Source organism: Momordica charantia (assembly GCF_013281855.1).
Source record: "Momordica charantia cultivar OHB3-1 chromosome 1 unlocalized genomic scaffold, Mcharantia_2.0 BLBB01000001.1, whole genome shotgun sequence".
Lineage (NCBI taxonomy): Eukaryota > Viridiplantae > Streptophyta > Magnoliopsida > Cucurbitales > Cucurbitaceae > Momordica > Momordica charantia.
This window is the reverse complement of record NW_028275157.1, coordinates 21,157,339-21,183,009: the sequence shown is the minus strand read 5'-3', so window position 1 is coordinate 21,183,009 and position 25,671 is coordinate 21,157,339. Positions and strand designations below refer to the sequence as shown.

Here is a 25,671-nt window from a genome sequence, read left to right as displayed (position 1 = left end):
CTGGGGGAAAACAGAGCTTTTCTCATAGAGAAATTGACCTTTAATAACTCGGTAGCTGCAAAAAAAGATGAATATTCATCACTTCCAAAGCCACTAGGGAGAGGAAACCCTAGGAACAACAATATATCTGGGTTGTTCCCGTCACTACCCCTGAAACAGAGATTCCAATGCACTAAAACTACTTTGCATCCAGCCTTCTTGATTTTAACGAATTGTTAGGGACAAAAGCTTGACACCTTTCCCTAAAAATGATAGCTAAGTGCGGGAAACGATAATCTACTAAGAACAACAATATCTCGAGTGTGTCCGCGACGCTATCAATCGCCTAATCATATCATCCTTCCGAAGAACACACCTACTCTATACATTATGCAATTGAGAAATCTCTAGTGATTAAGAACCCGAAATAGGCGATTCTGAGCGGAAGAAAAGGGGGAATCGAAAATTGGATATGAAAATACCGAATACCCTCGCAATCGAAGAGGAACGCGTTGAAAGAGTCGAATAGAACCCTGTCATCGCCGGTGGACAGGGAAGTAACCGAGGTTCGGAAGGTTATTTGACCATGTTCGTGCCTCCCGCTCGACGAAAGGTTCAGGACATGGCCGTCCCCGACGGGCGACACAATCTGTAATCTGCATACTGCGAAGAGCGGCGGAGAGGATTCACGCTGAAAATCACTTGCCATCAAAGGCGGCTTCGGTATTCATTTTTCTCTTCGTTCCTCGCAGGATGATGAATGTGGAGAGCGGAAGAAAAACGCGCCAATTTTGAAATTGACATTTTTATGTCCGACTATTTCTTAATTTACAGCATTTTGTAAAAATCAATTGGTGAAATTTAATAATTTTATTCTTATTCTTATTGTTATATATTTTAGCTCAACAAATCTCAACCTTCTCGTCGAGCTATCTTCAGATTAGCAATTATTAAACATAATCTATTATTATAAATTTGATTCATGTAGTTTGCATAAATTTTCAGATTAGCAATTATTAAACATAATCTATTATTATAAATTTGATTCTTGTAGTTTGCATAAATTTTAATTTTGGTCTCTATGATTAGTCTTGACTTAATTTGAATTTGGTCCATATTTAGTTCAATTCAATCCCTATTGTTTAGTTAAACTTCACAAATCGTCCACATCATCATCATATTTATACTTTTTCCCCACGTCAAATTAGTAATACACCGTATATCATTTTTTTTAGTACAACAATGGCTCACTTGGGCAATACACCATATATCATTTCGTCTTAATATGAAATCGTTTTGATTAATTGAGTAAATTATATTCAACTGTGCCCTAGATAGGGCTCAATAAGTATGGAATGATTTATACTTTTGCTTAAAAAAAAGTGGAATGTTGTATACCAACAAGTAAATAGATGTTATTTATATAATTATAGCATTAATTTCTGTTATTTATTAGAATTTTTAAAAGAAAAAACAACAAACGAAACCTGTCATCTTATTGAATAAACTAAATATTTTCAAGCCACATGTATAAATCATCCTCAATAAATCAATATGATACCAGCATTTAAAATTTTTCTAGGGCCACAGAGTAAATCAACAAATGAGAGGAAACTCATATAGAGTACGATACACCATTATGATTTATTCAGTGGCTGTCTTCTAAAAAAACAAAATGACTTGGCTAACTGCACCAATCCATCATCAAGGACTCTTTCTTGAAAATGGACTTCCTTTTTTCACTAGGGATACGAGAAAAAAATAATAGAAAAAATTAGATTCAATTATCAACTGCTGCTACCTTAAATAAGATTGACGCCAACCTAAGTATAGCTCAGCAACAATTGACATCAACTTCTTCCTTTGGGTGTAACGGATTTCAGCCGTAGCACATAAGTCTTGGCTTGAATCAAAGATAAATTATTCAGCATGGTTTCAAAAATGATACTGATGACTAAAGCGAAACTAGCCTTCCAATAATTTAGGAGTTTCGATGTAGCATCGTCATGGTCCCAATAGTTCCAACAAGTCAGACACCTTGGCTGTGTAGTAATCTGGTTGAATACCATTGGAGGGGTCTTGAAGAATGGATTGAGTTGTCACCCCTGTGATTGTTGTGGGAATCATGAATAGGGTTCCTTTTTTTCTTACAGTTCATTGACAAAAATGAGACAGAAATCTAAGTTTCAAACCTGAGAGAACAAGAAGTGTTCTGCAGCCTGCGCTCTGTCCAAAAAGAATGTCTGTGTCCAGTCTATCACCCACCATACACATTTTAGAGCAACCAAACTGGAATCTGAAAAGCAAGAATACACAGTGGATCACATATAGTCTTCCAAGTTATTTCTTTCCATATCCACTTTCAAGCACATCAACATTGAGTCGTGAACCGTTACGTGATCCATCAGAAAAGAATTATGGTGCTAGAAAGTCTATTTTCTTACTTTTTCAATAGAAAATCCATCATGAATGTCGATGGTTTTCCGACAAGGATGGGTTCCTTTTCAGTTGATCCACACATTGCAGCAACCATGCAACCAGCACCTGAAGCGCAGGATTTAAAGCCTTAAAGTTAATGACCCAACCAATGTGAAATAGCACTTCAATCAAGTTGATTGAGAGAATCAAAAGACGGCTTGAAGAAATGAACCAGGGGATTCTTGTGTTTCAGTAAAATGCCCAACTGCGTCGCGATTAGTAGCAATAAAGAGGCATCCCGGGTTCTCACGAACGCAAAGCGTACCATACCTGATGGTTGAAAAATAAAAATCCATAATTGAATGATTATGTAGATGTCATGTATATGAAACTGAATTGCAACGTAGTATTGAAAGGATTCCGGAGGTACAAGAAGCAGATAAATAATCTAGTCTTTCACAACTATCATACATTTCAGCCTCAAATCCCTTTCTGTTATTGGACAGGTTTATTCTTTACGTTAAAATAGTTTATGATAGAGCATTTCAAAGGTATATAATATTAACTCTGCAGAGACCAACCAGAAGATGGAATGAGGGAAAAACTAGGCAGGATTTGAAATTTCTTACTGAAGCTTGTAATAATTAATGTACCGATCTACTCCAACCACAACTGCTCCAACCTGGCACATCACATGGCAGATATAATTCATATGTAGAAAGTACAAGCAAAAGCTCATTAGAGTACGGTTAAATGTCACGTTACACTCTTGTCATGGTCAATGGGATAATGTACATAAAGATCTCCAGTTTTTTTGCCATCTTCCTGCACCCAAAGTTAAAAAGCACTTGAGCAAGGTTTCATTTCCTAAAATTCAGTTATTTAAAGGAGAAGATATTGTTAAAATTTTTATGTTTCTTCAATTAGTGAGGAAGCCACGTCCACTACTCATTTACAAAGTACAAGTGTACAACCCAACAAATATTTCAGCAAATTTTTAATGCAAATTGCAGTCAAGTTTTCAACTCCTATGAGGACGCCTGTAGAGAGAACAAGACTGATGAATACTAAATACTAGTTGCAATGCAAGATCATTAAAATGGGAAAATAAAGCTGTTGAGTAACATGAACAAGATTCAAAAATTCTCAAAGCCAGTTGCTAGACCACGTAAGAGATAAACTAAAGTCATTGAGCATTACCCATAAGACCCACACGATTCTTAATTTCTTCAATCAAAACAAGTGAGAAAGATGAGCAAACATTTTAAATAGGTCGTACTGTGCTATGAAGTCGGATACGAGGAATATAAACCAGTAATCGACAGTTATTTTATCTACTTACTGGACCACCAAGACCTGTGAATCCGGCTAGCTGGAGCTCTTCTAAGATACCATCTTCGCCAATGACATAAACCTGCACAAAGAAAAAAGAAGAGACTCCACTTACTCAGACTAACCACCAATTTCTTATAATTTGCAGAGTTGGAACAAGTTTTTTTTCCTTCTTTTGAAACAATGACATAACTTTTCATTATGAAATTGAAAAGTTCAAGATGCTTCAACAAGATAAACCTGTAACTCTTATCTAGATCCTTACAGAATTCCCAAAATTTACTTCACTTACCTTCCCTAGATAAAAAATAAAAAACTACAGAAAACCTTCCGAATTTAAGACAATTCAAAAAAGAATGAAGACCGAACTATTTATCTAAAGAAGCCCAACGAGAACTATTAGCTTTTGCACATTAAAATACCTCCCTCAACTCCTTGGAAACACCCCTAAGATAACTATTATTTCCCTTCACTCCACAGACAACTTAGCTTTCTTTGCTAGTGTTGTCAAAGCAGATCTGTAAGTAACGTGCATAGGATAGGAGAAACTCAGTGACATTGAAGTAATTCTGTAAATATCACAGGCAAGCTTGATGAAATTGCAATCAAGAAGCCATGTGAATCGCTAGAATACGAACTATTTGATGGAAAATTGCGACAGCGGCTACTCCTACCACACTTGTCCAAACTCCAGAGGGCCAGGTAAGAAATCTTGAAGGATTAAAATCATGGATCGGGGAAATGAGTTTTTGTTAAATTCAATAGCGTTTCTAATCCTACCACGTTGTTTCTCTCGAATACAAGTTACATAACTGCAATCAAATCAATACACAATAAATACTGTGCTGGAGTGACAAGTTCTGGTACGAGAAGCACAATGGGGGGTTAGACAAACCTTCTTTTCTGGAGAGAAATTGTTGACTTTCAAAAACATGGCAGCTGCAAATGAGGAGGAAAATATTTCATCCTACAATGGAAGCCATTGGGACGAGGTTTTAGAAAAGAGAAATAGTTCGCTTCCCAACGCCAGAAGAGGGCATTTTGAGTTCTAGTCGATGAGACTGACCTCTGAAACAGTGATTCCAAGGGAATGGAACTTCTCCGCGTATTGCCTTCTCGATTTCGACGAATTGTTGGTGACAAAAACCACCTTCTTTCCCTACAAATGGACGACGCTTATGGCGGGAAACGATAATCCATGGCTCAAACTTCGACTGATAATAATAAGAGGAATGAAAAGCGTACCTTAGACCGAAGCATTTCAAGCGTATCTGCGACGCCATCAATCAGCTTACCCCCCTTCCATATAACGCCTACCCATCAAATCAAATATGCAATCGGTAAAAGATTAACGGTCGATGGAGCAAGCAGAAGAAATGAGATGTGAAATGGAAATTAGCGAAACAGAAAATTCAGAATACCGTCGCAATCAAAGAGAAACGCCTCGACGGAGTCGAACAGATTCCGGGCATTGCCGGTGGACAGCAACTGAGCTACGGAGGATCGTTCGTCTGAGCTCATAGCTCCCGCTCGAGGACAGGCTCCGGGGACGGAATCGGAGGGGCAGATGATTGGCTCGGCGCTTCTCAGAGGATTATTCAGTGATTGGTTCGTCCAATTTGTAAATTGCAGTTGCGTTATTGCGTAGAGATATTTTCATTTTCTTTCTACCATGCTTCGTCGTGGATGGTGGACGCCAAATATTCAAACAAGCGAATTCGTAACATAACTTTTTTGGCAAATAAAAATCCGTTGGTTATTTTAAGTCTAGCTCACCTTTATTTATCTCGATCAACCAGTTGTAAATTCAAATCTTCGTCAATAGATATTGTATCTAAGGAAAAATAAAAGTCAACACTTTATTGTTCTATGTTTTAAAAATATTATTTTGATTTTTTTAATATATTTCGTGGAAGGATTCAAACTCATAAACAAAGATAAGTGTCAATTGACATAAAAAAAAAATACAATTACTTTGATGAAAGATCAGTGATAAATCTCCCCTTCAACATATAGTTCGACTTAGTTATATAAACGTTTAAAAATTTAACGTTCTATATTTCGGCCTGAGTGGGAGAAAAAATAAATGTTATATTATGATTTTTCTTATAATACAACAATAGGTGGAAGTAGATATTTGAATTCACGATTTTTGGTTGAAAATAGGTGTCGAGATCAAATGTACTAAGTTCGAGTTTGTTCTATTATGAATTTAGTTTCACTTTTCAAGTTTGCATCTAATATGTTTATAATCAATTTTTTATTTTGTGTCTAGTAGATTAATAAATTTTAAGAAAATGTATTATAAGTTCATAAATTTTCAATTTTATGTATAATAAAGTCATTGAACTTTTAATTTTTTGTACAATAGGTCCATAATCTATTCATTTTTGTTGCCAAAATGAGCATAACAGTAATTGACATATATCTCTAATCAGGAGGTCCTGAGTTCGATCCCCCACCCCGACATGTTATAAGAAACAAGAAATGGAAACGTTACAAAACAACCATTAAGAAACCTCATAGTTTTTTTTTTTTTAATAGACCTCAAGACTTAAAAACTCATTAAACATAAGCATTTTTATAATAAGGGTCATAAGGTTCAACTTGTAATTTAACAAGAATAAATCAAATAAGCATAATTTTGTTCCCAATTCTATAACAAGGGGAATAAATTCAAAGTATAAAAAAGCATGCCCTGGAAAGAGTATTTCAAACAATCAAATAATTGTAGTTATTAAATTATACTTACAATCAATTGACAATCAACTTCACAAAAAAACAAAAGATTATCAAATTTGATCATGGGATTAATCTTCTCTAAACAGAAGTAAAAAAAAAATAAAAAAAATTGATTCACTTTCAATATTATTATTAACATCAACCGCATGAGAATCTCCATTTACTAATATGCCTTCGGATCCAAGCAAACCAAGCCCATGTTAAATTCTCATTTAATTAATATTATTGCTTGTAAAGTTCAACCACAAAAAAATTTAAGATTAAATCTTTACTACACTACACTAGTATCAAACAAGCATACATCTGGATCAAGTAAGTTATATACAACAAAATTATGGTCTGAATAATGATTTGGTCCTCATACTTATAATTTTTATTTATTTTAATTTTTATATATTTTTTTTCAAAACATAGGTACCTTAAGTTTTTGTCTATTTTGGTTTCTTTTTATTTTTGTTTTCTTTATTTTGCTTTCATCTCATTTATTTAATTATAAGTTAAATACAATACCACACTCAATAAAATTTCAAAAGCACGTAAATATTGCGACAACGTTGTATTAAAAAGATATTGTTGTGTAACAAAAAAAAGGGTTAAAATCTTACAAATATAGATCAAAATGAACATGTTTTTAAGGTAAACGAATAAAAATATAAAAATATTGTAATCCATCTTTCAAGCACATGTATCAAAGTACACAAAAACTAAAATTATATGAACCAAAACCATATTTAAAATCTAGTACATTAACCAAAACAAAAACACCAAAAAGGGTTAAAAAAAAACACAATGAAATTGGGAATTATGTAGCTCCTCAAGTGGCATGGTGTGTGGCAATGGCATTGCTTGAAAAATAGAGGCACAAAGGGAATTGTGAATTCGGTGATGTGTACTATCGATTGGCCAATTGGGGCAAGCAATTACTATTATAGGTCACATCATTAGGGGGCATTAATTAATTAGGTAGCGCCTTGTTAATAAAGCTTAAATCACACTAATAATAATTTAATCACTTTAATTACATTGGGGTTAGGGTTGTTGGGGAAAGGGCCCCTCTTTTTTCTCTATTAATTAAAGTTTAAAGCCACCCTTTTTTAACCAAAGTTATACTTTTCCTCTTTTATTATTCCCTTTTTTAGGTAAACCAAATTGATACCCAATGAGTCAGACATTGTAATGTGGTTGCCCCCCACCAATCAATTTTTTTTTTCTTTTTTGCCCTTTATTTTCTTGATTTTTCATATCAAATTATCAATAAACTCATCATTGTAGGAGCTGAGTTTGACTACCCTTATCATTAATTCCCAATCTCATCAAAATATTCCTTCTTGTGCTCTCTCTCTCTCTCTCTCTCATGTTTGTTTTCATGTGTGTTTTTTTCTGTTTGAAAAAATTATTTGAATGTGTTTATTTTGTTGTAATTCGGTTCCATTATTTGGGGGGAAAAAAGGAATGAAATTGACTTACTAGGTATGAGTTCAAATTTACTAACTTTTGGATGGAGATAAAGTAATTTAACTAGTTGAGATATTAAAAGTGATAATTTTAATTTGGTACTATAATTAATGTTTAAATATTATTTTGTGGTTTATATTGATCTCTACGCTTTTAAAATATTCATTTTGGTCTAAATAGTTTCAACTTTTGTTCATTTTAATCTATATATTTTCAAAATGTCATCGTTTCAGTTATCGATAAAATTTCTCCATTATGTGATTAAATGGAGGATTTTCCACCAGAAAAATTTATTACAATGCAAATTTGAATGACCGTTGAATCTCATATGTATCACATAATGAAACAACAATTAAAATATCCTATTGATTTTCCAACATCTTACCGTAAAATTCACATCATATTAGAGTTGAGAAAGAATGAATATTTAATATCCTACTAGTTTCTTTAACCAGTGAGTGTATTACGGTCAGACAATTGTCTTGTAAGATTAATCAAAATGTGCACAAGTTTACTCGGACACTTACGAATATAAAAAAAATCACATCATATTATACAAAACATTTAATATCGGTAGACTTTGATATATTTTGGTTTGATGATGCGTTAATAATTTCGTCAAGAGGCCAAATCACAAAAATTATAAAGTATCACAAAATAAGAGATGAGAGTTTGAGTCAAAACTATAAAGGCTTCTTCCCTAAGAATCCTAGGCTAATACATAGCTTAGTAATAATCTAATCCTAGGCTACCCCTTTTTACCTTAAAGAAAACATTAAAGAAACCAAAAAAAGAAGTTTGATTTAATTTATCATGTTATATAATATTTTTGGAATTAAATAAGAGAAAAATTGGAGGGGTGGGTCACAGACTCCATTAATAACATTCGAATTGGTGCAAGCTCCATGATTTTGAGCAATCAAATCAATGATGGAATTGTAAGAAAGACGATGGAAAGGGGTTGGCTTTGGTTCTGCACGAAGCATACGCCACCGCTCACGGCTTCCGGAAAATGGCCAGGGCGGCGGCGAAGCGGCAGTTCCGCCTCCGCGCGCGCATGAGAAAATTAGGCGACACAAATTGAAAAGAAAGAGAGAGAGTTGTCTGCGATTGGCCTCCGAAACCACCAACAAAAGGAGGAGCAATCCAACGTCAGAGTGATACAGCCGGCGACACGTGGCCGACATGCAGATCAGGAAGAACCAACCAACGATTAATGGAAGAAGAATCAGCGGAGGTAGTGGGGGGAATCATGATGAAGGCTGCCATTGGCGATCTTTCAATCTCGAGAATCAGAGGGTCCCAGAAAAAGTCCCTTTCCAATCCCCCCCCCCCCAGCTATAGAGCATTAAACCCTAGGCCCCAACCCCACCTCAGAAAATTGCTTTTGTTTTTGTTTTTGTTTTTCCATCTCGCTTTAATTTTACGATTCTCTGTTTAAAATTTGACTTTCGGTGAACTTCATTCAACCAAATTTCTTTGGCGAAATTTGTACTGATCACCCGTTTCTGTAATTTGACTGTATATGTGAAGTATTTCAGTGCATATCAATTTTGTTGTTCTTGATTATGCATGATTTATTTAGGGATTCAATCATAGATAGAAACACCATTTTGTCAAAAGACTGCCTGCTTTAACTTTTTCATTACATTTCCCTTCTGTATATGTTCAAGCGGTTTATGATACCTCTGCTTTAGATTATTACTAGGTTGACTAATCAGGAGATTCCAAACCCATGTTCCTCTCCTTGTCCCCATGCACTCGATGCCCAATTTGCCTTTACTTGGCGTGCATCACCAGTAGTTTTTTAACACCCATTTTTTCATCATAAAACCTGATTAAATCAGCTTGAGATTTCCAAACCCTTTTCACCCCCACTAAAGCTTTCTCGTCTTCTGCATCGCGTTCTTATCATAGAATATGGCGCTGTGTTGTTGAATCTGAATCAGAAAAGCTTTTTTCAGTTGCTTCGTCTGATCACTTGGGGTTTTGTTTGGGGTCTCTGCAGCCTTTCCCCTTTCCCCCCCTTTTTTTTCACTGGAACCGGATCGTGCCAACTTCATTTTGTATGCTTCTCCCTGGTAAATGTTCTCGCTCCCTTCTTCTTGCTAGATTTAATTTGTGCAGGAACACATGAATTCACTTCAGTTTCTTGGTTGTCGTGGTAATTCTGTCAATTAGTAAGGTAAAGTAAATGGGTTATTGACTGGTGAATATAAACAAAAACCCATTTACTTTAATAAGCAATATCTGAAATGAATCTTCAATTAGGATGAGGTTGCATCCGTTTATCTTCTGTTTTACACAGAAGAATATTCTTAACCTCACTATGCTTAGTATGGACGTTTTCAGAGTGCTTCCAATAGAATATGGACAAAAAGAACAAATCAAAAAACCTTGTCGAGAATCTACGAAATCAACCTTGGAAAGAAAAGAAAAGAGAAGTATTGACTTACCACGCTCATATTCCATATATGGACTGTATTTCCATTTGAGAGAAGAACCTCAGAGACCTTTTTCTTCTGGAAAAGTAACGAGATAGCTCGCTATAACCCTCTGTTTAACACCATTTGTCTGTGAAAACACAATCCATGATTGATTTTTGCGTCAGATTGCGAATTATCAATTGTGGGAAGGCATTTTCTCTTGTCTCATAGGTTATAACAAAGATACTGGATTCTTTTCCACCCGGAGCAACAGTAGTTTTCACTTTTTTGGTATTACCGTTCTCTTTTTCTCTGGTTAAAACTTTAAAGTCCACATTCTCTTCTTTGCAACTTCAATTCAGTCCTCCTCCTTTTTCCTCTCTTGTCTTCTCTTCTTTTTGTAAGTTATGGACTTGTTTTTTCCATATTGCGTTTGAGCTGTTTGATGCTTGTTGTTTGGCTTAATGCAATGCTCCTGCATAAAAAAAGTCATTGTCCTCCCTCATTTTTGCCCATTCGTGATTCTTCCAAGTTTTGATTTTAATTCGTCTTAGTTTCTGCATTTCATAGATGGATTTCTTAAATCCACGTTTTTTTTACTCGTTCGTGAACATTTCTGTAGAAAGAGGTGATATGCGCTGCACACAACCACTATTTTTCACTCTGGCGTTTATTTTGCAGTACATTTCAATGAATCTGGTTGGTTTAGAACAGTTCAGAGAATATACAAATCGTTCTATTCAATTATTCACATGTTGTACTGTAGAGCAAAGACAACTGCAACAGCAAGCTGTTGCAGGCTGTTCATTTAATTATACCTCATTCAGCCAATGTAGTTGAGTATTGAATGTAGCTTTGTGTATATTAAAGGGGCTCCACAGTTGGGAACTGAAGACCGATGAAAAAGAAAAAGCATTTTTAGAAATGAAGTTTATGAAATTGGGAACGAGGCCTGATTCCTTCTACACAGAAGCAGCTACCAGGTATCATTTCAGAATCATCTCCCCCCATTCCCTCCCCCCATTCCCTCCCCCCCCCACACAAAAAAAACCCGAAATCTGCTTGACTAAACGCGTATGACGACACCGCAGGACAGTTCTTTCCGATGTCCCTGGCAATATTGTTATATGCATCGACAATACCAGCTACCTCCTCCACAAGGTAGAGCCTTGACACTGATCTGTTATGTTTCATAATCTAGGATGACACATCCAAGCTCTTATACTGATGCATTTCACTTATTATATATACCTTTTCTTTTTCTCGACGTGACCTTTAATTTCGAACTTAGAAGTTTCTGGACATAAAACATGATTAAACTAGGAGAAGATGAACATGGACTGCAGAGATTGGAAATAATAAAGAAATAATTTCCTCTTTACCAGGATTCTTTATCTGCTGTTTTGGTTGCAGTTTCAGCTTCTGCCAAAATGTGGCCTCTTGCAACATCTCTGTCCTGATTTGGGTGGTTCTAACACTGCTACTATTGAGCTTCATGACGTTCCCGGTGGTGCAGAAGCTTTTGAACTGTGTGCCAAGTTCTGTTATGGTATGACCATTAATATCAGTGCCCATAACCTCGTACCTGCACTCTGTGCTGCTAAGTTTCTCCGCATGACCGAAGCAGTGGAGAAGGGAAATCTTGTTCCGAAGCTCGAGTCTTTCCTCCACTCGTGCATTCTTGTTGGTTGGAAGGATACCATTGTTACCCTACAGAGCACAGTGAAGTTGCCTGAGTGGTCGGAGAATCTTGGAATTGTCAGAAAGTGCATCGATTCAGTTGTTGAGAAAATCCTAACGCCACATTCAAAGGTTAACCGATATTTTTTTTACTCGATATTAGATTACCAGTAATCTCAAAAGTTGAAGTTATTGAATTAAAATTAATTCAGCTATTAGTTTATTCTTAATACATTCTTCACGTGTTTTACTATTAATTCTGTTAGAAGCTGAAGAATTAAAATTCAGACTCTTGAGAGAGGAATAGGCTTATCAGAACTTGGGTCTAGGATCCATTTTTCTTGGAACTTAGCTACTGACTTAAGATGATTCCTTGCAGGTATCATGGTCCTACACTTATACAAGACCAGGTTACACTAGAAAAAACAACCCAAGTGTCCCGAAAGATTGGTGGACCGAGGATTTGTCAGATCTTGACATCGAATTGTTTCGCTGTATAATTTTGGCGGTTAGATCTACATACATTCTACCACCACAACTTATTGGAGAAGCCCTGCATGTCTATGCCTGTCGTTGGCTACCCGACACTGGAAAAGTCAAGCCTTCAGAGACTAAAATTACTCAGAGCAAAGAAGATTTGGAGAAGAGTCGACAAATTCTTGAAAAAATAGTCGGTATGATTCCTTCAGATCGGGGATCGGTTTCGGTTGGCTTCTTGCTTAGGCTCCTTAACATAGCAAACTATCTAGCCGTGTCGTCAATGACGAAAACTGAAATAATTCGGAGATCAAGTCTGCAGTTTGAGGAGGCAAGAGTGAGTGACTTGCTCTTTCCTTCACAGTCAACCTCCAACTCACACTTGTATGATGTTGACTCGGTTGTAGCGGTGTTGGAATGTCTTCGGGCGCTGTGGCGGAGGCAGTATTCTGGGGCTGCAGAAAACAGTCATTTCTTGAGATATATTAGAAAGGTGGGGAAGCTTGTCGATTCATATCTTCGGGTGGTCGTGATGGATATCAATATGCCTGTATCTAAAGTGATCCAACTTGCTGAAGCTTTGCCAGATATTGCTCACCCGAACCACGACGATCTTTACAAGGCAATAAACATGTATCTCAAGGTAAGATATCACTTAAAATTTGTCAAATCTCTTATTTCATTGATGTAACATGTTCTAATGACAAGCAGGAACACCCTGATCTGAGTAAGGCAGACAAAAAGCGCCTATGTCGAATTCTAGACTGCCAGAAGTTATCACCAGAAGTCCGTGCCCATGCTGTGAAGAATGAACGGTTACCGTTAAGAACTGTCGTGCAGGTCCTCTTCTTTGATCAAGAGAAGGGAACAAGTTTCACACCCATTGCAAAACATCTGATTTCTGTCGAAAAACAGACAACATTCACCAGCGACAATCATGGTAAGCCAAAAGCAGCGGATGTGGACAACAGCATCGATAAAGAAGTAAGAGATCGAAAAGCTTTCTCCGAAAGCAGTGAGAAGGACGGACATAGAACAAGAAGAGCAGATGTGAAGCTGCCACATGAGAAGGAAATAAAAGATGATAAATCAGAACTTGATGTGAAGTCAGTGAGGAGTAGTAGTAGGACCAGGGAAAGCAAGTCCATGATAAAGTCAGATTCTAAGAAAATGGTACCAAAAGGAAGCAGATCAGAACATGGTGGTGAACAGAGACAGGTAAAAGGATGAAGGCAGATACAGAAAAGAAAAAGAAAAAAAATACCAAATCAGACCATTTTTCGCCTTCGTTTATTTATTTTTTTATTGTCGTTTCGTTGTCCTGTACTGTAATAGATCTAAATCTAATGCAAGTTACATTGTCATGAAATTTTATCACCATGCTCAAAAATATGTTTGAATAGCCGTAATACAGGTTACTCTTTGTCAATTGTGCGATTACAAAATCTCTATCTACTAAATTGTAACAATATTCCCATTGCTTGTGTGATACATAAACTAAACTTGAATATGACTATTGAAAAGGTGAGTTCTAACCAATCAAAAAGATTGGAAAATAGATGTCAACTTTTTAAGTAAAGAAATGTTTATTTTGGTCTCATAACGTCTATTTTTTGTCTTTGTATTTTTAATTTTTTGTTGCTGTACTTTTGAAATGTTTTGTACTCGATTATTTTGATCAATTCATTTTCATTTTATTCTATTTCTTTCTTTTAATTAGTTAGACTAAAATCAACGTTTGAAAAAATAGATATTTAAATAGTATACAGGTTAAAATAAGGTTTTTTTTTTGTAGAGTAATTTAAACCAAAATTTTACCTTCAATGTATTATATGTTGAAGTCATTAATTATTTTCACGAGTCAAAATCAAAAAAATATTTTAAATCGAGAAGAAAAGAGAGAGTAAATTTATTGTATGGTGAACATTATTCTTCACGTGCGATTGGTTAATGCAATGGATATTTATAAGTTTAGAATATAAAACAAATGGATGAAAACAAATTTGTATTTTACTATTTTACACTATAATGAGTATTTTGTTTTAATAATTAGATAAACATGACTATTATTTTTCTGTAAGAAAATAAATACTAATAGTTCTTAAAAAGAAAAGTATTATTATTTACGTCAAAAGCATTTCAATTACATCATTTATACTTAAAATTACTTTTTCTAATTTTATTTGTGTTAATTGAACATATCACAAATTTAACTCTACGCTAATACAAAAAAAGAAAAAGAAAAAAAGAAAAAAAAAGTACGTTACTCTATTTTTTATTATTTAAAATGCTTTAAAATACACTTAAACAATTTAAAATTTTTATTTAGTTTTTCACGAACTAAATTAAAAAAAAAAAACCGTCTTAGAAATCTGAGATAAAAATTTTAGGGGTATGCAGTGCAAAAACAAGAATTTCCTCCGTATTAATGCACGCCGTTCTTCATTACATTTTTTTTTAATGTATTTTTTGAGGAAAAGGAAGATTAGTTAGCCATGTTTCAGAATCTCGGCTCAAATTCGCCTTCAACCTGCAACGGTTTCTCTCTCCGGATTTTTTAAAGGTTAAAGAAGAAGATCTCCACTCTCTCTCCTTCTCTCTATTCATCTTCCTTATCAGCCTCTTTGATGGTGCTTTCTCCTTTCTTTTATGGCGTAATTACTGTAATCTTTGTTTTACTTATCAGATTTGCTTAGAATCCCTAATTTTGTACGACACCCATGTTATTGCTCGATCCATTTTGTTATTTTTTGATTGGCAGTCTGGAATCTGAGATTATACCTAACGTCGGAATTGTTTGCTGTCGTGATTGGCATTTCATTTAGAAAATATTTCGATTGAATTATAATTCTCCTCGTTTTGTTTGTTTCCGTGTATGATTATTGTCAAACTAGATTCACTGCATAAGGGGGAGTTCTCTTCTCTGTAGTCAATTGATTATAGTTTTTCTACAGAAAGGAAAAAAAAAAAGAATCTAGAGAGTACTGGGCATTGCTTTGATGTTGATTTGGCAAGGGAGGATAAATTTCTATAGCAATCTGAGGCTTGAAAAATCTTATATTCGATTTTTATATTTTCCAAGGATAAATCCTGTTTGTTTCATGAAATTTTGCTTCTTGGGTTTATGCGGTCCAGGCTTGAGAGGTACCAGGGATTGATTGTCATGTTCATTAGCCCGTGATCTTGTTTTAAAAATTTTGTTTAAACATATTTTTACTAATTATTGGCGCAGGTATGGAGTGTTTTGACATCTGTGAAAGAACATGGTTCAATGCCTAGAGGGGATAAAGCATTTTTGTGCTACCGTAGCAAACTGTTGTGATGCAGATTCATCTAGGCAAACCAGGGGCCTTGAAGATCCTGAGGCTCTTGCAAGGGAGACAGTATGTATGTTTCTTGAATTTTCAGTCGTCATGCCTGACAGTACCATCCTTCTGATTTATTGGCATGGATATTTGATTCCATTATATATATATATTCTTTTTTTCTCCATATTTTAATACTCTTCTTTGTTTTGATTTTTTGCTCTTTTTGTTTTGCTTTTGTTTTTTACGGAGGGGGGTCGTAGAGGTCTAACTAATGCGTGATATAAAGAATGATTCTTTGTTACCGACTGGATTCATTTTTGTTCACAAGACCTTCACTCTTTTATTTGCTAGTAAATTTTGGCAGTCATAAATTGTTTGCTTCTATTGCAGTCAGTGTAAGTGAAATTGAGGCATTGTATGAGCTGTTTAAGAAGATCAGTAGTGCAGTGATTGATGATGGGCTGATCAATAAGGTAACAGCCAGTGGAGAAGTCATTATTTTAACTAGCTTTCCTCCTTAATATAGTGTTTTCAATCATGTAATGAGATAGTAATCTTTTTCATGTTTGACTTTCCCTCTGTGTAATGCTGCAGGAAGAATTTCAACTGGCATTGTTCAAAACAAACAAAAAAGAGAGCTTATTTGCAGATAGGGTAACCTTATTGTTTACAACTGAAACTTTGATTCTATTTCCATAGATAGTACAATTGGACTGACCCGGATGGCCCTTCATATTGTATTTGTTTATTTTGCCAACAATGAAGTTAAATTGTCCTAATATTTCTAATCAATGTCCAGTTCCTGCATTTAAATGATTGAAATTGAAATATCTAATCATACATTTCTAAGAACAAAGTTTTGTGCAGGTTGACCGCTGCTTTACTTTTTACATTTAGCAATGTTTTTTGGACTAGCTACCTCTTGAGTGCATGCATTTTTTTTTTGTCGTTTTGTGTTTTTAGTATGGTAGTTAGCATCTTACTATATCTGAGGTTTGAAAACAAAACTTCAAGTTTCCTATTCCAATCAGTTTCTTTTCCAATTGTTTGTTTGGGGATTGGCCTGTCCTCCTTGAAGGAATGGTGTATAGAATTATTTTAGCACATCAGTTTCTCTATCAAACAGCTGCTGTTTTGGTACAAATCATTCACTTCACTTGCTGGCAGATTTCTGGTTTTTACTAATCATAACTTCTGTAATGCAACTTTTCAGGTTTTTGACCTGTTTGACACAAAGCACAATGGAATACTCGATTTTGAAGAATTTGCACGTGCCCTTTCCGTATTTCACCCAAATGCCCCTATTGATGATAAAATCGAGTGTAAGTTTATTTAGTATTAATTTTCACATGTTCTCCACAAGAAAATGCCACGCTCTTATATTTCATACATGGTTGCATTACATCCCTTTGTTTTTGTTCATTCCATTGGAAAAAGAAAACAACTAGTTGGTGCTCTGATGGTTGTCGGAGATAATTTATTGGTGTTAGCTTTCCTTACTCTGGTCTGGTATTTTTAGTTATCGTGTGGTCTCATTTTTATAATAATTTGCAGTTTCATTCCAATTATACGATCTTAAACAGCAAGGATTCATTGAGAGACAGGAGGTAACTTCTTCATATACCGTCTCTATTCATATTTGAACAATAATATTGCATGGCCACTTACAATTAGCCTGATTATCATAGCAGACCACCCTTTTTAATTGACGATTTTTTCTGAACATCTTACATGGATGATACTAATCGACCTCTTAGAAACTACCAAAAATGAATCTTCTTGTTTTACTCCCTAAGATCTATTAGAGAATAATGTTTCAGAATATTTTGACAGCAATCCAATTTTTAATTCTTCGTGTATACCTGCTAAATAGCCAATATATTTTTCTTCTTTACTGCTGTATGATCAGATATTTTTGGAATTGAAATCCTCCATTGAATCCGATTTCTATATTGTCACCTAAATTCTCACATTTTTATTATCCTGAAAATTACTGAGGGTGGTTTCCAGTGACGTTGATAATTTTGGAAGTTGGGTTGTTGACTTTCTTGGCAGAGACACTTGTAGCATGACGGCCTCTTTGTCAGTACAGTGTTGGAAATCGATATTTTTATTCTTGGAGTTAAAATTGAAAGGTCAAACTGCTTTGATTCTTGATGTTTATAAACATGAAAATTATGGCATTTAAAGTTTTTTGTTTTTTAAAGATGAGGTGGGGGTTAAATAATTTTTTGCATCTTCTCCATGTTCATACTATCACTACTATTTCTTGCCATACTGTATTATCCCCAAGATATTTTCCTCGATGATTGTAGTTTTTATAAAATAAAATACCGTGCAGGTGAAGCAGATGGTTGTGGCTACGCTTGCTGAATCTGGCATGAATCTGTCTGACGATGTTGTAGAAAGTATCATTGACAAGGTTCTCTTCCTAATCAGACTACTTCTGTTACATATAGTATTTTTGTAGTTAACTTTAAGGGAATAGTGATTTGCTAACGCAATTACCTTCAATATAGCTTTTAAACTTTCAATTGTTCAATCTGCTGAATGTCACGTGAGTTCCTTTTCTCATTTCATTTTTCAATACTACGATTATAGACCTGCGAGTCATAGTTAACTGAGTTGTCTACCTAACTTTCCTGATACTTTTACTTTAACGAGTCTATTTCTATTTGTTATTGATATGTAAGTGCCAATCTTGAGCGATGGAAAGTGTGCGAACTTTTCAGAATGCATAAAAATTTAGAAGAGCAACTTTATGAAGCTATACCCTAGCAACCATCATGGGATGGCTCAAGTGGTCAATGAGGGCCTTTGTAAATAGTAAAGGACTTAGAGGGAATGAGTTCAAACCATGGTGGCCACCTACCTAGGATTTAATATCCTACGAGTTACCTTGTCAACCAAATGTAGTAGGGTCAGGCGGTTGACCCGTGATTAGTCGAGGTGCGCGCAAGCTGGCCCGGACACACGGATTCCAAAAAAAAAAAAAAAAATGAAGCTATACCCTAGCATGTGCTCGGTCTCATCCTGAAGGGGGATCTCTTTTACAAGTGCACAAGGACCCTTGAAAATACTGCAGAGCATTTCATTAGAAATGAGAATATTCCATACCTTCGGAGTTTTTCGACCATTTTAGTTCCATTGATGCTTATATATGTCTACAACATGATTTTTTCTTTATGGTGTCTATGATAGATAATTAAGCGAGAGCTTAGGTGGCTGCAGATGTGTTTCTGTTTCTGAAATTTATAACTGGACGTCTCCCAATTATGCAGACATTCGAAGAAGCTGACACAAAACATGATGGGAAGATTGACAAGGAAGAGTGGCGAAGCCTTGTTTTGAGGCATCCATCTCTCCTAAAGAACATGACTCTCCAATATCTTAAGTGAGTGAGCTGAGCTGCATTTTCTGACTTCCCTTTGTTCTTTTGCTTGCTGTGATTGGTCAGCTCAAGTTATTTTACTTTCGTTGTGTTGACAGAGATATCACGACCACATTCCCGAGTTTCGTGTTTCACTCGCAAGTTGATGATACGTGAGAGGTCTCTCATTGTGGAGTTTTTTTATGGGCAGTAGAGCTGGTACTTGGCAATATGGCTGTTTTGACTTGCAAGTTTTGTTTTTAATTTTATTGATATGATTGCAGTTGTTTCTTTCTTATGATGATTGAAAAATGGGGAATATTCTGCTCGCATTTCACTTGAATCAGAGCTCAGTCGAGTTAAAATTTGAAGTATATATTGTTTTTAGGTTTTTACAATTTTAGTCTCTGCATTTCCCTATTTTTAACATTTTGATTCCAATATTTTCGTTGTATTGATATAATTTTGTGGCACAACATGAAGATTGAAATGTAATTCTTCGATTTTTTAATACGCATCATCTTTTCTTTGTTATTTTATTAGGTAATTAAAATTAGAGATGAAATTGAAATGCTTAGTAAGTGAAAGTACTTAATATTAATACTATTTATTACGGTGCAATATTATAGCATTACATATTATGACATTATTTGTTGAACCCATTGATATTTTATACATCTATTGCTTATAGTATTGCTGTTATTTTATTATTAAATATAACGATAAAGAGTTATATATTGAATATTAATGTGCTGAATATATTTTTGAGAATAATGCTAAACGTATTATTATTAATAAAAAAAAGTGATTAGTTATTTTATGTTAATTTCTAAGCGAAAGCTAAATATTGTTATCTTTTATTAATATTGTTATCTTTTATTCTTTTCTTAATGTAAGTAATACCTTTATAATTGTCATTAGTTAAAATTTAGGTAAGTTAAAAGAATAGTTGATTTCCACCTCATGTTGTTCTAAAAGGAAAAAAAAAAAGAATATGTAATGTTTAATTTTAAAAAATATTGAGCTTTGCTAATAACTTAATTGAATACGTTACTTATCAAGTCATAAAATTTACTTTTATTTTATTTAGTTAAAAATATGTGGAGATGAGAATTTGAATTTATATCATGATATGTTTGGTTGGTAGATGCCTAAATGGAAAATGACTTTAATGAAAATACTAAAAATTTCAACCCGAACTTAACCATTAAATAATCACTTTTATATTTTAAACAAAATATAAATATTCAAATATTTTTGAAGATTCCGTAACTAAAATTAAAATTTCGAATGTTTTTACCATCAAATTAAAAGAGTAGATGAGGTTGAAACCCTAAGACCAAACTTCTAAAAATTCAAAAGGAAAAACACGTACAAGTTGGAGAATCCAAATTCCAAACTACATTTAAAATGGAAAAAAAAAAGGAAAAAAAAGAGAAAAAAGTTTTTGCTCTGTAATACATAATATTTTAACACAAATATTTTATGAGTTTTTTTTTTGAAAATTAATAAAATCAATACACTGAACTGGTCATTGGACTCGATACTTGAATCCTTGGTAATTGAAAGAACCAGGCTCGTCCCTGTGAGAAAAAGAGCAAGCTCGTCGGACTCGGAACTCGGAAGAAGAAAGGGAGGATTCTCTCATTTCCCGATCAGCCAGCCAGCAGCAGCAGAAGGTCTCTTTCTCCTTTCACTCCGCCATCGCATTCTTATACACTTCTCTGCTCTGCTTGTTTTCGCTATCGTATTTCTTCATCCGATTCTGGGATAATAACCCCTCTCTCTTCTCTTCTTATAAGGTATCTGTTTTTCCAATTTTAAAAGTAACGAAAGCACTCTCATGAATCCCTCGCTCTTGAATTTCTCAACCAGATTTTGCTTGCACCTCGGTCCAAGTGAGACGGGGGTAACAATTTTCAATAATGTCGGAGAAAGGCGAAAAGGGGTATCTGAAGAAACCTGGAAAGACTTCGCTCAAGTCTCCGGCTACCAAGGATGGTTCGTATTTTAGCGACTTAGACTTGGGAGGGGGACGGGAGGTTCAAATATCAAGTATCTTAAACTGAATTCCCCATGATCCGAATTTATTGACCAAAGGATTTCTTAATCTTCCTTTTATTTCTTTGTTCAACGAAAATTTTGTTTTAAGAATCACTTGGATTTCAAAGCTACTACCATCATCACTGTTTGTACAGGATCGCTTTGCTTCCAGCTTTTCCTTGGTGGAATTGTCCAATGGTGGCTGCCTTCTGTTTGTTAGTTTATTTTGTTACATTATACACTTGATACATACTTTGTGTCAATCCAATTTTTTTCCCACCTACATGATCCTGCTGCACAACTATGTTAGTTGTTTGCAAAATGTGGTTGGTCATCCTTCAACACCTTGGATTTCTACTGCTGGATGCATGTTGTAGTTAGCTGAGTTGATCATATGTCACAGGAATGCATAATTAACTATAATTGGTAACATTGTCCCTGGAGCTGGGAATTTAAATGAGGTAGCTGAGGGTGGTTAAGCATGATTGGAATTTTATTTTTTGGGCATTGCAGTTTCTTCTCTTCTACACTTTTTTTTTGTTTGCCCAATGTATATCATTTTCTTCCTGACTTGTCGCATAGCTCCTCTAAAAGGAAAGGATGATATTTTGTCGAGGCCAAAGAAGGGAAGGAAAGTCCAGTTCGATGCTCAAGGTGAACAGTCAGTCTTTCCCATCACCCTAGTAGTGATAATTTTTGTGTTATACAAGCTACATGATTTCATGTTCTATATCTATGATCAATTACTTGTCAGAATTAATGTGCTTACTTGATAAAACTACTTAAATCTGAAATAATTGTGCATACAGGAACAGGCGATGCACAGATCAATTTTTCAATGAAATTCACGGGCAAAAATGGTACTAATTTTTAAGGTTCATTATATTTACTATGTCAGTCTTTATCTTTCTACTTGTCTAACTTCATCAACCTGCCGTTTGGCATTTTAGCTGCCAATGCAATTTATGGACCTTTTTTCCTTCCCAATTGTGGCTTGCAGGTGACTTGCCTAAAGGAGGAAAAGGTGCGAAGGCTTCTGTTGCAAAGGAACCACAACCGCTAGAATTGAAGATTGAGCAAGGTGGGTACTGCCTCTACTTTGAATCTGTTTTTTATTTGTAATGATATAATTATATTTATATGGTCATCGGTATATTAATTTTTACTATTATTCATAACTCGGAAGACCAGTATTGCATTATCATTTTCTTAAAAAAAATTATGCTGCCTTCCTGTATCTTCTAATATATGATATTGATTCACATTTCTATTTGGCTTGGCCTCTACGGGTTCAAATTTGAAAGTCGGTTTTCTACGAAAGCAACTGCAACATTTGCATTTGTCTTCTAGGATTGTTTCTAAATTATTCATAATTTTTTGAAGTCTTGATGCTTTTTCTGTTCATATTTGTATGTTTTTTCCCTTGTTACTATGGGCAACTGACTATTTTTTCTTTTCTATTCTGAAGTCATCGTTTGGTTATTTCTGCTGGGATAAGAGATTCAGTATGTCTCCTAGTATATTAGTTGTTCGTTCCATGAAATTTGTGGAGGGTATGTCTATGCTATTCAAATTATACCGTTCAATGTTGTTTTGGCTTTAAATGGGCGTGCAGAACTTCCCAAGAATGTTAAATGCCAATGCCTTATGGACTGTGAGGCTGCACAACTTTTACAGGGAATCCAAGATCAGATGGTTCTATTATCAGCAGATCCAACAATAAAAATCCCTACGTGAGTGAACACTGTTAAGTATTTTTTTGAAAGAAGATATCACATGCTTTTTGAGGAGTTGAAGATATCACATGCTTACAAACTTGAATTGCTTTTTTATTAGGTCATTTGACAGGGGACTGCTGTATGCTAAAAGAGCCAATCATTATGTAAATACCGAGTCAGTTAGACCAGTTCTTGAGTATCCTTGATTTGGTGAATAGGTTATTAGATTATATTGTTTTAATTTCTTTGTGACTCTTTTTATGGATGGAACAATTAATATACTATTTCACGTGGGTCTAATTCTGTTGAGTGCTTAACTAAAAGTACTAGAACCCTCAAGCAACATGGTGTAACGGACAGTGAGGTATTTAACTCTATCTTCTTTTTTGTCTGTTTTTCTTTTTTTCAACTAGAATTCTTTAGAATGATTTACTGACCCAGTATTAATTTTCACGCAGATATGTGTGATTGCTAATGTCTGCCCAGACACCATTGATGAGGTTTTTGCTCTTCTTCCATCCTTGAAGGTACAGTACAAGTTTTTCCGTAATTTACATCCCTATGCCATATGATTTTTATGGTTAAAATACAATTTTAGTTTCTATACTTCAATTCTTGTAGTGTTTTGGTCTTGTATTTTTTTAACAACGTAGTCATCCATCCTAGTTTATACATGTAATAGTTAAGTCTTGGTTGGAAGGTGGAGAAAATTAATGCCTCTTTTAATAACCATTTTATTTGTATTTTTTAGTTTTTTTTTTTAATTAAGCTTGCTTGCTCACAATTTCTTTGGTATATTTTCACTTTTCTTAAAAATACATCTGAATTCCTAGCTAAACTTCGAAAACACAAAGTCTTTGAAAAATACATTTTTTAGTTTTTAAATTTTGGCTTAGATTTTAAGAACGTTTTTTAAAAAATAGATAGAAAAACAAATAAATACATGGATTTACAAGCTTAATTTTTAAAAACAAAAAATCAAAAATAAAATAGTTATCAAACGGAATCTTAGGGATTTGCAATTTAGCTTGATGCCTCCAATATATTGGGAAAAAAAATACTTACAACACGTATGATGAAAAATAGATAGTAAAAGAACTAAAAAGGTATGTGGACTAAGTTGTAGAACAAAAATAAAAATGGTACAAAGCCATCGTAAATGATTTGAAAATGTGTCTTAACCTTTCTAGTCAATTTAGGCAAGCTATGAATTATGCCCATATTAACTTTAGATATTAATAAGTTGTTTGTAGTGTGCTTGATAATGATTTAAGAGGTAATCTTCTCACACTCTTAGGGTGTGCTTGGAAGTGATTTTGGCACGGACAAAATCATTTTTGCCATTGATCATGTTTGACCAATTAAAAAATTGATTTTAGAAAAGTTTAAAATAATTTAAAATTGATTTTTAAGGCACCACTTGGATGATGATTTTTGAAAAATCATTTATACTCGAATCTCTTTTTTAAAAAATCACTAATTTTACTATCACTCTCAAACATACCTTTAAACAACTCTCAAGTGCTTTTAAGAACTTTAAAATCCCTTTTAATATGTACTCAAACACTTCAAAAAAAAATGATAAGCTTGTCTAATTAATCAAAAACATTTTAAAGATGCTTCCTAGACACTATTAGTGGGTCATTCATGGATGGAGTTGGATTTGTCAGGCATCATTAGAATGTTGTTCCTATGATTATTATTTACTCATTTGTTTTGCTTGAACATGGTTACATACAAAGCAGAGCAAAAAAGGCAAGCTAACTGAACCTCTCAACAATGTCTTGAGCGAGCTAGCCAAGGTTAAATCATCCTGAAGTCACAAAGATGGGTTGCTTGCTGTTGCTGGAGCTGAGGTCCCGTTTCTTTCTCCCCTTATGAAGATTGTTTTATGGGGTTTTGAAAATTAGGACCTTTTTTTTTGTTTTTGTTTAATGGCATACAGTAGATATTAAATCAGGGAGATCTAAATATTTTAGCCCTTAGGTTGTTGCAGTCTGCTAGATTGGAATCTTTTGTTCTTAAAGATCTGTATTTGCTACTGGAATTGTTGATTCAGTGTAGAAATGTGGGTACTGTACGTTGCTGAGATGCCTCTCCCAGTTGAATCAACTCTGATGAAGTGAAAACCAAACTACAAAACCACTATTAATTTGATGTAAATGTTTTAAGGGAGTAATTTCTACTATATGTTACACATGCTGGACTGTTTATTTATGTAGTTAATATCTAGGTTTAAATATTATTTTGCCAAAGCGAGTATAGTTCAATGGTTATTGACATATTTGCATATGTCTCCAACCAAGAGGTTGTGACTTCAATTTCCCACCTCCACATGATCTACTAATATATATATATATAGGTTTATGGGGGTTTGAAAGTTCGATAATAATCTTTTTAGTTTTTATACTTACAAAATATTTGTTTTAACACAAAATTAGTGGGTCATTCATTTTAGCCCCTACAAAATTTTAATACAAGACGAGATCTTTCCATATAAATTTATGACTACATTTCAAGAAATTTAGTGGATGGAATACACCAAAAATTGGATGTTTGGATTAAAATGAACAAATTAAAAGTATAAAAGATTCAAATGAATCAAGAAAAGTACGAGGACTAAAATAATTCTTTTAAACTTAATAGACACCATTTTGTTTGGCAAAGAACGTTATTCTTAAAAATAGGTAGGCTTGGTAACCTATTCAATATATATATTTTTT

At 34.4% G+C, this 25,671-nt stretch overlaps 4 protein-coding genes across 6 annotated transcripts; 3 read left to right on the top strand and 1 right to left on the bottom strand.

The window, feature by feature from the left end:
* Window positions 1-1,446: 1,446 nt before the first annotated feature.
* On the bottom strand, window positions 1,447-5,455 carry PGLP2 (2-phosphoglycolate phosphatase 2). The gene is made up of 11 exons (XM_022277332.2): window positions 5,151-5,455; window positions 4,975-5,042; window positions 4,796-4,888; window positions 4,625-4,696; window positions 3,740-3,811; window positions 3,163-3,222; window positions 3,027-3,079; window positions 2,630-2,727; window positions 2,424-2,523; window positions 2,172-2,275; window positions 1,447-2,084 (listed from the first exon to the last, which is right to left on the bottom strand). Exons 1-11 carry the CDS (start codon window positions 5,248-5,250, stop codon window positions 1,984-1,986), a joined length of 921 nt encoding a protein of 306 aa, XP_022133024.1. The 5' UTR covers window positions 5,251-5,455; the 3' UTR covers window positions 1,447-1,983.
* A 3,393-nt stretch (window positions 5,456-8,848) lies between these two features.
* Window positions 8,849-13,938, top strand: LOC111005617 (Phototropic-responsive NPH3 family protein). Of its 2 annotated transcripts, none has more exons than XM_022277188.2 (6): window positions 8,849-10,007; window positions 11,223-11,335; window positions 11,444-11,513; window positions 11,766-12,164; window positions 12,412-13,152; window positions 13,221-13,938. In XM_022277188.2, exons 2-6 carry the CDS (start codon window positions 11,277-11,279, stop codon window positions 13,737-13,739), a joined length of 1,788 nt encoding a protein of 595 aa, XP_022132880.1. In that variant the 5' UTR covers window positions 8,849-10,007; window positions 11,223-11,276; the 3' UTR covers window positions 13,740-13,938. The 2 variants fall into 2 exon arrangements, with proteins under 2 accessions (XP_022132880.1, XP_022132881.1); XM_022277189.2 differs by lacking the exon at window positions 8,849-10,007 and adding an exon at window positions 10,039-10,643.
* A 974-nt stretch (window positions 13,939-14,912) lies between these two features.
* LOC111005884 (calcineurin B-like protein 3) lies at window positions 14,913-19,700 on the top strand. Of its 2 annotated transcripts, none has more exons than XM_022277548.2 (9): window positions 14,913-15,072; window positions 15,742-15,896; window positions 16,208-16,290; window positions 16,412-16,471; window positions 17,031-17,139; window positions 17,372-17,424; window positions 18,159-18,239; window positions 19,099-19,211; window positions 19,307-19,700. In XM_022277548.2, exons 2-9 carry the CDS (start codon window positions 15,773-15,775, stop codon window positions 19,362-19,364), a joined length of 681 nt encoding a protein of 226 aa, XP_022133240.1. In that variant the 5' UTR covers window positions 14,913-15,072; window positions 15,742-15,772; the 3' UTR covers window positions 19,365-19,700. The 2 variants fall into 2 exon arrangements, with proteins under 2 accessions (XP_022133240.1, XP_022133241.1); XM_022277549.2 differs by having other exon boundaries at window positions 14,951-15,139.
* A 1,007-nt stretch (window positions 19,701-20,707) lies between these two features.
* LOC111005925 (DNA-directed RNA polymerases IV and V subunit 4) lies at window positions 20,708-25,147 on the top strand. Its single transcript, XM_022277623.2, has 10 exons — window positions 20,708-20,866; window positions 21,063-21,188; window positions 21,813-21,884; window positions 22,040-22,090; window positions 22,231-22,311; window positions 22,846-22,963; window positions 23,067-23,144; window positions 23,279-23,312; window positions 23,407-23,475; window positions 24,694-25,147. Exons 2-10 carry the CDS (start codon window positions 21,113-21,115, stop codon window positions 24,763-24,765), a joined length of 651 nt encoding a protein of 216 aa, XP_022133315.1. The 5' UTR covers window positions 20,708-20,866; window positions 21,063-21,112; the 3' UTR covers window positions 24,766-25,147.
* Window positions 25,148-25,671: the final 524 nt, after the last annotated feature.

Bases quoted from the DNA above. Each gene is read 5' to 3' on its own strand.
- LOC111005884 (XM_022277548.2), top strand. From the start codon at position 15,773: ATGGTTCAATGCCTAGAGGGGATAAAGCATTTTTGTGCTACCGTAGCA. The intron at 17,425-18,158 runs GTAACTTCTTCA...AATACCGTGCAG, and splicing joins GATTCATTGAGAGACAGGAG to GTGAAGCAGATGGTTGTGGC. The intron at 18,240-19,098 runs GTTCTCTTCCTA...CCAATTATGCAG, and splicing joins TAGAAAGTATCATTGACAAG to ACATTCGAAGAAGCTGACAC.
- PGLP2 (XM_022277332.2), bottom strand. From the start codon at position 5,250: ATGAGCTCAGACGAACGATCCTCCGTAGCTCAGTTGCTGTCCACCGGC. The intron at 3,812-4,624 runs GTTTGTCTAACC...TTCTTTGTGCAG, and splicing joins ATTTCTCTCCAGAAAAGAAG to GTTTATGTCATTGGCGAAGA. The intron at 3,223-3,739 runs GTAAGTAGATAA...CTTTGGGTGCAG, and splicing joins TCACAGGTCTTGGTGGTCCA to GAAGATGGCAAAAAAACTGG.
- LOC111005617 (XM_022277188.2), top strand. From the start codon at position 11,277: ATGAAGTTTATGAAATTGGGAACGAGGCCTGATTCCTTCTACACAGAA. The intron at 11,336-11,443 runs GTATCATTTCAG...ACGACACCGCAG, and splicing joins TACACAGAAGCAGCTACCAG to GACAGTTCTTTCCGATGTCC. The intron at 12,165-12,411 runs GTTAACCGATAT...GATTCCTTGCAG, and splicing joins TCCTAACGCCACATTCAAAG to GTATCATGGTCCTACACTTA.
- LOC111005925 (XM_022277623.2), top strand. From the start codon at position 21,113: ATGTCGGAGAAAGGCGAAAAGGGGTATCTGAAGAAACCTGGAAAGACT. The intron at 21,189-21,812 runs GTTCGTATTTTA...CTTGTCGCATAG, and splicing joins GTCTCCGGCTACCAAGGATG to CTCCTCTAAAAGGAAAGGAT. The intron at 22,312-22,845 runs GTGGGTACTGCC...ATGGGCGTGCAG, and splicing joins AGAATTGAAGATTGAGCAAG to AACTTCCCAAGAATGTTAAA.